The 12,500-nt window shown below is 36.4% G+C and overlaps 1 protein-coding gene across 1 annotated transcript in view; it reads left to right on the top strand.

The window, feature by feature from the left end:
* Positions 1 to 373: 373 nt before the first annotated feature.
* The window catches only part of LOC119578488, a 12,436-nt gene continuing 309 nt past the window's right edge, over positions 374 to 12,500 (top strand). The window contains exons 1-4 of the mRNA XM_037926065.1: positions 374 to 410; positions 662 to 862; positions 3,592 to 3,706; positions 10,396 to 12,500. The exon at positions 10,396 to 12,500 is cut by the window's right edge and continues 309 nt beyond it. Of these exons, the coding sequence (XP_037781993.1) occupies positions 374 to 410; positions 662 to 862; positions 3,592 to 3,706; positions 10,396 to 10,528 (486 nt within the window). The 3' untranslated portion in view covers positions 10,529 to 12,500. The remainder of the gene's footprint in view (positions 411 to 661; positions 863 to 3,591; positions 3,707 to 10,395) is intronic.

Raw genomic sequence — 12,500 nt, 5'->3', positions numbered from 1 at the left:
TCCAGCATTCTGTGAATTTTCTTTGATTAATCTTATGCTTTAAAGTTTAGGCACAAAGGGAAATGTATAAATTGCCATATATTATTCTTATGCAACATTAGCTTTATCTTTGCAAATCTCTATTTTGCATATAATCAGTACTTGAATGATCTTTTATTGTCAATTGCTTTTGCATTGTGATTATTATCAAATTACTTGATCACTAACAATTGCACTGATAATTATCAATAGAAATTAATTACCAATTGTGACAATGGTAATGCTTAGCAGGTTTAGCTTTTTTTCAAGTCATTTTCAATAACACAAAATGCATGAGACAAAGCTTACTAAAACAAAATTCATACAAAAATGAATTTTATCTGCTTTTCCGATGATGTGCATATACAAAACCCTTGTATATCAGTGTATCTGTATGAATATATATTTCATATATAAATGTATGTATATGTATTCATATATATATATATATATATATATATATATATATATATATATATATATATATATATATATATATATATATATACATATATATGTATATATATACACTGTATGTACATATGTATACATACGTGTATATGCACATCCATCACCCCAAATATATGTATGTATGTATTGCAATGCAAGGCCCTATACAAACACCCCATTAACTAACCCCCAGTGTCCCCCGGCTCCCCCGCAGGCGCCCTGGGGATCGACTGCTTCAAGTGCGTGTCCGTGAACGGCGACAACCCGGGCTGCGAGGACCCCTTCCACAACAACTTCACCGTCGGCATGCTCGAGAGCCCCTGCATGGCCGGGCGCAAGGGCAGGGAGGGCCTCTTCCCTGCCACCGCCTGCATCAAGCTGGCAGGGATCTATGGTTAGTTCTGCTTCGGTTTCGCTTTGGGGAGGGGGAGGGGGAGGGGGAGGGGTAAAGGGGGGAATAATAAGGAGCAAGGGGAGGGATAAGGGAGGGGGGGAGGGACGGGATACAAAGGGAGGGGACTGAGGGACTGGACAGAGAACAAGGGGAGGGTTTAAGCTGAAGGGGTGAAGAGATGGAATGAAAACTAGATATTAGGAAAGGTAGGGATAAGGGAGGGGGTGAAGGGGGACCCATGAGGAATGGGTGAAAAAACTAGATCCAAGGGAGATAGGGAGACAAATGTGGGAAAGGGAGACAAAGAAGAAGGATAAGAGGCGCGGGGGGGGGGGGTAGGATAAGGGGAAGAGAGGTGGGGGAGGGTGTAAAAAGGTTGTGGTGTGCTGTTCTCTTTATCTTTTATTATAATTTCTTTTTAATGAGATAATGTGACTTCTCTTCGGTTTTATGCTCTAGTCTTGATAATTCATGGGGATCGTTATTATCATTCACATTTCTTTGGTTCTTTGGCTGGGAGAGAATTCACATTAATAAAAAAAAATATCTATCTCTATCTATATTCCTCTGATAACTTTCATATCATCTAATGTGGATTCTTCTAATATATCTCTACCAACTTCTACGGATTCCATTTCTAATTTTATCCCAAGAAGAAAAATGTGTAATTACATATGGTTCCCGGAAGAGGCCACGTCAGAAACTCATCAAAATCTCAATATCCATTTTGTTTTCTTTCCTTCCATCCTTTGATATTCGAGGTTTTTTTTTTGTGTTATTATTGTTATTTTCGAATTCTATTAAGGGTCAACAAACCAGCGTGATATGTTGATAAACAAGGTTATTCAGGTTGATAAGTAAGTATTACCATGCTAGGTTAAAGAGTAGGTTATATCAGGTTAACCAATGAGATTGCCAGGTTAATTATCAAACGTATGAGTTTAAAAAGCAAGCCTACCAATTTAATCAGAAAGTCTATCAGCTTGATAATCAAATCTACCAGGTTAACAGTCAAGTCTATCATAATGATAAACAAAAGTATCAGTTCGATAAACAAGTCTACCAGGCCTGATCATCAAAACTACCAGGTTAATAAAGAAGTCTACTTATCTAATAAGCAAGTCTACCAGATTAATAATCAGATCTATCAGTTTGGTAAGCAAGTCTACGAGGTTAATAAACAAATTTCAGCAGATTAATTTACACATATTTATCGAGGTTATTATTTCTACTTCTATCTCTCTAAGCTTTATCACCCACGTTTTCTTCTTCCTTTCTTCGGACTCTGAAGGCGACAAGTCCAGCTGCATTGATAACACGCGTTATTTTTTGTTTTCTTTTTTGTTCTGCTTATGACAACAAACGCGAAGTGCATACATTTTTTTTAAAGGAAAATCCTTAATCTATTGGAATCAACTCATTCTTTAGTCAAAATTATATATACTTTATTTGATTTTTTTAAAATGAATTATTAGTTGTTTTAAACGTTTTAATAGGAAAGACCAACGCCACGGCCCTGCCTGTGTGTGCTGTGTTGCTGTATGCATTCATTCGAGTTCGATATGCCTGATACATGAAGAGAAAGAGAGAGGGAGAGAGAGAAAGAGAGAGAGAGAGAAGAGAGAGAGAGAGAGAGAGAGAGAGAGAGAGAGAGAGAGAGAGGGAGAGAGAGAGAGTGATACAGATCTATAAACAGTGTGTGTGTGTGTATGTGTATGTGTGTGTGTGTGTGTGTGTATGAATGTATATATATATATATATATATATATATATATATATATATATATATATATATATATACATACATATATATGTACATATAAGTATATATATTATATTATATATATACTAAATATGTATATATATTTGTATATATATATATATATATATATATATATATATATATATATATATATATATATATATATATATATATATATATATATATAAGGCTACAGGTAGATAGATAGATAGATAGATAAATAGGTAGATAGATATATAGATATAGATAGATAGATAGATAGATAAATAGGTAGATAGACAGATAGAGAGATAGATAGATAGATAGATAGATAGATAGATAGATAGATAGATAGATAGATAGATAGATGAAGAGAGAGAGAGAGAGAGAGAGAGAGAGCAGAGACAGAGAAAGAGACAGATAGAGATAGAGAGACAGAGATAGACAGAGACAGAGAGGCAGAGAATGACAGAGAGACAAAGAGACAGACAGTGTGTATGTGTGTGTGTGTGTGTGTGTGTAGACATACAAGCATATATATATATATATATATATATATATATATATATATATATATATATATATATATATATATATATATATATATATATATACATACATATATATATATGTGTGTGTGTGTGTGTGTGTGTGTGTGTGTATGTGTGTGTATACTCTCTCTCTCACACACACACACACACACAGCGAGAAAGAGACAGAGACAGAGACAGAGACAGAGACAGAGACAGAGACAGAGGAAGAGACAGAGACAGAGACAGAGACAGAGGAAGAGACAGAGACAGAGACAGAGACAGAGGAAGAGACAGAGACAGAGACAGAGACAGAGACAGAGAGACGGCCGATCAAGAGATCGAAAGACAGGCATCGAAAAGCGAGGGAGGGAAGGCGTCGCGAGGGCCCCTCCTGAGCGTCGCCGGGTAAGTCCGCAGCCAGGCCGGACCCGGCGGTCACCTCACTGTCATTGCAGACGACAACGGCCAGACCTTGATTATCCGGGACTGCACGGTGGACTCGGGCTCGCTCACCCTGGACACGGAGTTGGCGAGGATGTCCCACTGTGGGGCCTTTGTGCTCTCCGGCAGGTAGGTCGCCGCCGCCCGCCCGCCAGCTGCAAGAGGGCCACGGGGAAGGCCGCCGGACGCTCCTTCCAGGGCTGTCTCGCTAGCTCCTCCTTTTCTTCTTCCTCCTCCTCCTCCTTCCTTCTCCTTCCTTCTTCCCCGTGGCTGAATCCTGCTGCCGATGCAACTGTTGAACGTGGATTGATGCTGATGATGATGCTGATGACAGATTTCGCTCGTGTGCTCGTGAAAGCATCTTGTAGCGGGAGGTGTTCTTGGCCAGCCAGTCAGTAGTCAGCATGGAGAGAGACGAGAGTATCTGCCTCAGTTGATTGACGTGTTGTTATTGTTATTATACATTATCCAATATAAAGAGAATACTATTACTATTTACTTTTGGTCTTTGTTTGGTCCTGTGAAGTCTTTTGCTCATTATTGGTCGAAGGTTATTACTATCATTTCTCTTTCTTTTTCTCTACTTTTTGGGATCCCTCTTGCCTGCGTTTCCCAGGCTATTGTGTCAGTGCAATGCTTGTGCTTTTTTCTTCTCTCCAATCGTACGGATGTTCGTAAACACACTCTAATGATACTGTTGCGTTGGATCCGAACGAGTGTGTTGCTTCAGGGACACTACAGAGACCTACTTCAGAGACCTACATAATGCAGCACAACACTTTTTACTTCGAAGGGATACCACACAGACAAATACCAGATAGATACTATGGTATAAATATCTTATTCGTTGACATACTAGCGAGGAAAATAACCCTCATAAAAAGTAACTTAATGCATTTACGCCAATCATTGGTCAAGAAATTCATTATTTGATTACAAAGAAAGAAAGAAAGAAAAAGAAAGCACACACATGAGAGTTATTTTCCACTTTCTAATTATAAAGAGTTTACCCAAAATTGGAAAGTAAAACAGGTGAATGTTTTGAACAGTATGTTGTTGTGATGTTTATATACTTAGAAATGCATTTACTGTATTGTGATCAACATTCTCATAAGCATGTATAGTAACTCGTCTGGTGCAACATATAGAGCAATTGCATTTCTGGATTGTATGCGCAGAGAAGTTAATCATAATTATACGAGAAAAGTGATGGTAGAAGTAATTTCACATTATCCTTTTTGTTTTTTTTTTCTATTTTTTTTCTTAGGAACACTAATTCAATCATAATGAAAATCACTTCTTATTTTTATATAATGTGGTCAAAATTAGTTTATATTTGCCCTCCTTCCCCTTTTCACCTGTGTCATTGTTGATATTGATACTTAAAGACATAAACATCGATTCTGATTTTCTTGAATTCTATTGGAAATGTAATTTAGGATTAATATCATTCTATAATTAAGTCTGAGTAATTTAATTACAGTATTTTGAGGTTCTTGTCTCTCTTGACATTATCTTCATAATTTTCGTCCTCTTCATCATTTTAATTCCACATTTTTCTTCTATGGATTTATCTTAATCAATTTAATAAAAATATTTTTGGAATGATTAATATAATTATTAATGATGCTCTTTGCCAGTCCCCTAGTTCTAATTGTCACCAATTTATCTAAATCTTGCTTATTTCTTTCTATTTTTAAATATCTCGTCTTATCATAACTTTTCTCATCTTCCTTTTCATTTATTTAGGGCCTTCTTGTAATTCTTTCTACACTCATCTTTCTATCACTTTATCTTTCATCGAAGGAAAAAGTTATTTTATTTTTCCTGTTCACTGTTCACACGCATTTCTTTCTTTTCTTGTTATCTTTTCTTCCTTGTTTCCTGTTCTTTGTTAGGCCAATAGTCTCTTATTGTCTCCTTCTTCCTGTCTTCCTCCGTCATATCCTTTCTCTACCTTCGTTTTCCGCTCCTTACCCTTCTTCACTTACCTTCCGTATCTTCCACCTTTCCTTCCTTCTTCCCTCTTTTATTCCTCTTCTTCCCTCCCTCCCTCCTCCTTTTTTTTAGTTGCCTCTTTCCTTTTCTTCTTCCCCACCTCTTTCTCTCTTTTCCTCTTCCCCAACTCTTTCTCTCTTACCCTTTTCCTTTTCCTCTTCACCTCCTCCTCCCCCACCTTTTTCCCTAGGCTTAACCCCCCCATCCTTCCCCCTTTTCCCCATTAACCTCCTCCTCCCCCCACCCCTCTCCAGACTTATCCCTCATCCTTGCCATCTATTCCCACCCCCATCTCCCCCCTCCCCCTCATCCTCCCCCCTTACTACCACCACCCCCTCCCCCTTCCCCCTCTTCGTCGTGAGGAAGAGGGGCCGGGGAGACAGACACCCCCCTCCCCCCCTGGCACGACCGCTTTGTCTTTTGCAGATGATACAGGCCAGAGTATCATGGTGCGTGCGTGCGCTCTGGACAGCGGCACCTTAACCACTGACACAGAGATCATCCGCATGTCCCACTGTGGCGGGTTCTACTTTGAGGATAAGTAAGAGACTCACTGGATGTAGGTTGTACCGCACGGGGGGATACGTGTACATTTTTTTTATCGTTTGGCTTTTGTTTTGTTTTGTTTCGGTCATGGGGGATGATACGTATTCTTTTATCTTTTTTATTTTCGTTGTTTTTTGTTGGTATTATTATTATTATCATTATCATTAGTGTTATTATTATTATTATTATTTTGTATTCTGGTGTTTGGGTTTTCATTTTTTTTTTTAACTGCACTTTTATCCTTCCGTTATATATTTTTTTCGAATCGGTTTTACTCCTTCGTTACCTTTGTGTTTTGTTTTTGCATTTTTTTCTTAAGCATCTCTTTATCGTTTTTTTCATTCAGCCGCAGTTTTATCGTTCAATTTTTATTTCGGCTTTTTTCCCAGATCACACACGATTATTATTGCCTTTCCTTTCACTTTTTGCTCTTATCACGAGCTGTTTAATAACAGACAACTTTTAATCACCTTAAAGGAAAAAAAGTCACCCCATCCGGTTATATGGACGCCTCTCTAGGGCACAGCAATAACACTTCCCACAGCTTTTATGTAAATACTCTGTAGTCAGACAATGGCTTAATATCCTCAAGGCTTTCGAGGGTAATGCCAGAGCTTCACATCTTCATCTCTTCGCACTGTAGATGAGTATATGTATAGTGTGTTTATATATATACATACATTCATATATATATATATATATATATATATATATGATGTATTAATATATACATACATTCATATAATATATATATATATATATATATATATATATGTATACACGCATACGTATACATAGATATACATAAATACATATGCAAACATATTTATACATTCACATATATAAGCACATGCTTACACGCACACAAACACACACACACACACACACACACACACACACACACACACACACGCACACACACACAAATGTATGTACATACATATATATATATATATATATATATATATATATATTATATATATATATATATATATATATATATATATATATATATATAATATATATATATATATATATATATATATATATATATATATATATATATATATATATACATATACAATAAAATACACACACACAAACACACACACACACACACACACAACACACAACACACAACACACACACACACACACACATATATATATATATATATATATATATATATATATATATATATATATATATATATATATATATATATATGTATCTGTGTATGTGTTTAGATCCATAGACAGTATACGTGTGCATACATGTATATGTGTGCACACATATACATATATACATATATGTATATAAGCATTTATATATCTATCTATCTATCTATCTATCTATCTATCTATATATATATATATATATATATATATATATATATATATACATATATATATACATACATACACTTACACACATATAGATGTGTGTGTATGTATATAGACGCTGATAATCTTGAGCTACTTTTTCCGCTCTAATCATCGTCCTTTCTATCGAGCTTTTTATCCTAAGACTGGATTATTCTAACTTCCTAAATACAGCTATTCTAGGTTTTTATATTTTATTCTCTTATTTTTCATTTACTGTTCCTATTACTTTCCGTTATCCCTTTTGATTTAAAAGTAAGTAGAGTATCTTTCCACTAAATCGCGGGAGGAAGAAGTGTCGACAATGAAAAAAAAAAATATCTGAATATTTATGATTTTCACACAAACACAACGGCGCGTGGGAAGATGTAATGAAACACTGCCGCAATAAGAAGTTGAAGAGAATCCTTTTCTGTCTTTAACCTGAAGAGGAGTCAAATCTTTTTTACACACGGAACGCATCGGATATAAGGTTTCCTATTATGTTGTGGCAGTGTGTCATTTCCCTTATTGCAGTCATTTGCTTCTGTTCTCTCTCAGATTACCTCTTTCTTTCTCTCCTTTCCTTCTCTCACGAACCGACGAGGAACAATCTTCCCCTTACCCTCTTGTCTTATACATTCCTGCTTCAAATCATATAATATCACGCATCTCGTAACTTTGAGAATGACACACAACCTACTACATTTCCCCCATTGAAGACCGACATATTCTTTTACGACATATTCTCTACACCTTAATGATATGAATGACCACCTCTTCGCCGTCACATGAAAAGAAGAATTATATGAATTATATCTACATTTTCATCCTATTTATATTGGGTACGATATCCTTTTTCATCGTGTAACGTTAAAGATGTTACTGTTATGAAATGCTATATCTAGAACATGGCATAATGAACTGTTAAACATATGAACTGTTACTCCATAACACAAACACGATAAAAAGTATCACCATGCCATTATATAATTCTTCTTTCCATATGCATATAAAAAATCGTGTCTTAATGTTATGCCATGCACCAATTTTATGTTCTGACGTGGGAACTTCCTTCCTGCCATGCACTTACTCACCTCTAGAGCTCTCTGGTCGCATGTGCATGAAGTCTCTCTAACTACTTGCATGTATGTGTGCTATTGTGTCTTGGAAGATATGAACACGTATGCGCTTATTACGTTTTTTTCCAGTCTCTTTATAAAACATTATCAATGAATATTGAAAGAAATAAGAAGAAAAATAAGATGAAGAAGACAAGAAAGGAAAACTATTCACTGATGTATGATGCATGATGATATATGAAACAGGATCAAGGTTTTAAAATATAGTTCCTTTAAAAAATCAACGAAATGTAAAATAGCCCTGAGACCTTATTATTACAATCTTGTCTCTATTTTCTTACTCAAAATGTCATTGAAGCTTCAACTTTGTGCAACCTAGCAACAGCGAGAGAGAGAGAGAGAGAGAGAGAGAGAGAGAGAAAAAAATATTGTCCTGCACAGCATAGAGCAGAGAGGGAGCATGAAGACGAGATCCAAGACGAAATATAAAGCATAAAAGTTCCCGATGCATTCTAGACTCTGGAATCTGGATGTCATTGCAAAGTTCCAGAAATCGAGATGAAATTTCAGGAATTGATCAGTTCTGGAAGACGGATCTTCTTAATTGAAAGTTGTTGCGCTGAAAACGATTGCAATTCCCTTTTCAGGATTTGAATCGGTTCGGAAAGCTGCACGAGCTCTCTGAAATCGAAGTAATTTTGGCTCCTGAATACGGCTTTCTCTGGAAGTGTACAAGTTGCGCATGTATTGCGCGTAGCTTACATTCCCCACCTGCCACAGCAACGCCCTCCTAAATACCATCGACTACAGCACACTACACACACACACACGACACACACACACACACATATATACACACAGACACACACACACACACAATCATCTACACACACCACACACAAACTAAAACAACACAACAATAACATCATCATAATACTACAAATAATCACATACAACACATATACAATATAATATACATATACATATATACTAATAATATATATATACTATATATATATATATAATATATATATCATATATACATCATACTATATGACACAACAACAACAATATACATAAAAAATAATATATATATAATATATTATACATATATATTATATATACACACAATATAAATAAATAAATAAATAATATATATATATATATATATATGTATATATATATACATAGAAATATATAATAAATATATATAATAATATATATATATAATATATTATATATATATTTAAATAAAAATATAATGTAAATATACACACACACACACACACAACACACACACAACACAACACCACACACACACACACATCACACACTCCACACCACACACACACCACACACACACACACACACTCACACAATCATTTATATACACACACATACACATATGTATATAGGTACACACACACACACACACACACACACACACACACACCACACACACACACACACACACACACACACACACACACATATACATACTCACATACAAACACACGTACATATATATATGTATTTGTGTACGTGCGTACGAGTGTTTTTATTGTTGTATATATCTACTGATCTATAAATACTATACTGTATATAGAAGCACCAATTCAAAATATCATAATGCGAATAACAGCACCTTATACTTTGCTCTCAACACCGTGCTTTACTCAGACCGATTACGCACCCGTAGTTAAGCTTCCCTGATCAAATCCAGTGATTTTGACACCCCTGCCCCTCCCCCGCCCCACGTCAACGCCCTCCGATGCCTCTTAAGGAAGTAACTCACTCCGATTCCCGTTTTCCCCCCCTCCTCCTTCGTCAGGTATGTGAAGGGCTGCCTCCAGAGCTGCGACGACTCCGAAGGATGCAACGGCGCCCCTTCCTCCTCCAACGGCGCCTCCTTCGTCACAGTGCTCGCGTCCTTGGCTTTCCTTCAGGTCCTGAGGATCTCGTAGCCCCGTCTTGGCGTCGTTGCTCCTCCTCTGGGTCCTTCGTCGGCGTCTGAACAACAGTGTCTGATCTACAAGGCGACCGGAGGACATTTTTTTCCCCTTCTGCATGAGAGAGAGTGAGAGACAGAGGCAGAAAGCAAAAGAGAGCATCTGCTTTGTCTCTGTCTCCGTTTCGGAACTGCAAGTCTGAAAGAATCTTCATATATATTTTTTCCTCTCTTCGTCCTCCTCTTGTTATGGTTCTTGAGAGTTACGGTGGATATTGTTTCTAAAATCTACCACAAAAAGAGATGAGAAGAGAAACTTTGTGTGGAACTCTCTGCTCCCATGTGGACCGGTGTTTCTTAATAGCATAGATTTATAGGCAGCAGAAACAGAACAAAGTTGTTATACAAATTTCACCTTTCATCCTTGTCCTCAGAGGCAAAAAGTGCTATAGCCGATGCCAGTCTGGCAGTCTGGTTTGTGTATGAAGTAGGTGATGAGTCTGAAGCTAATTCGAAAGGGAATGAACCACATATAACCTGCTTAGGTTACCATAATAATCACTTTGATGTTTAATTTTAGAATTACTATAATATAAGAGGCAACACAACTTTCTCTCCAGAAAGTATAGATTGTTAAGATTATTTGTCCTTGAACTGTATATACATATATAAAAAAGAAAAACAAAAAAAGAAAAAAAAAATTCAATGGTTTCTCTCACTGAATGCATATGTCATGAATTTCAGACGCTGTATGCTTTGTCACTCAATCTTGGAGCTTTCTTGCTTTAACTTGCTTTACTGTCATGTTCAAAAAAGTAACCAATTCATGTATTAACTCGTCCAGTCGTTTGAACGTGTGTTGAACATTTTCAAACCTCTGGACTTATCAACCGTTAGTGAATAAACGTTCACTCTATATCAGCTATGCTATTGAGCATAACTAATATAGCTCCGGGAAAGATGATCATCATTATAGCACCTTTATAGATGAAGAAAAAAATCCTTTGCACTAATTCCAAGAAAAATTTAAACCATATAGTCGAACTTACGAACCACACTCTAGCCATGTCGCGTACGTCAACACTGCTTCACTAGCTTTATATCACTAAACAAACACTCCCATTTGAACTGCAGATCACGTAGCAAACACTAAGTTAAATGGAGGCCGCCAGCGATCATAACAACTGCAGATAACAAGCACTCATAACAGCCCTTTCAGCAAGCACATGGCACTTGGGCGCGACCGCTAGAGTGTTGCTGACTAGGCTTCGACACTTCATAGAAATTTCCGTTTGTTGTCTGTTTGTTTACTGGGGATACTAAACAACAGAGAACTATAACGGGAAGGATGAAGGTAAAAATTATTCATTATTCATTTTTATTTTACGTTTTACTGACTTGATTTTGTTTACAGGTAGAGATAAGTGAATACGAACACACACGAAAAAGGGAATAAAACGTGTTTATTGCTATTTTTTTCTCCGTGAACAAGCTAGTTAGACCGTTTTAAGGAGTCACTTTTCAGTCCATGAATCACTTTAACGGGCGTCAGTCGAGGTCACTGTAAGCTTTTTGACCTCGGACCGGCGTCAATTGGTGAGCTATGAAAGGAAAAAAAACTAACAAACAAAAACAAGAAAAAAACTGTATTTGGAACCTGCTATAGTAGCCGTGATGCATACTGAGACAGACCATATATGTAGAGAGATATCGATATATGCGTGAATATATATATATAAAATGAATACATATATCAATATTTATCATATCACGAGAATTAACTTAGAACACGATAACAAACTTTTAATAACCACATAATAGTCACTAGTTTCTAAAGTAGAGCGTGGACTGACACTGTACCACATACTGTATTTATATCATATAAAATTTTTAGCTCTTAGCGGATACAGTCGTCGCACCTCGATAGAGTTTACTTGGCAACAAATACAACAAGTATCTTTATAGAGTAGCAAAAACTAACTTAGAGA

This window comes from Penaeus monodon, chromosome 11, assembly GCF_015228065.2.
Source record: "Penaeus monodon isolate SGIC_2016 chromosome 11, NSTDA_Pmon_1, whole genome shotgun sequence".
Taxonomy (NCBI): domain Eukaryota; kingdom Metazoa; phylum Arthropoda; class Malacostraca; order Decapoda; family Penaeidae; genus Penaeus; species Penaeus monodon.
The sequence above is the reverse complement of the archived record's forward strand: the minus strand, read 5'-3'. Positions and strand labels throughout refer to the sequence as shown.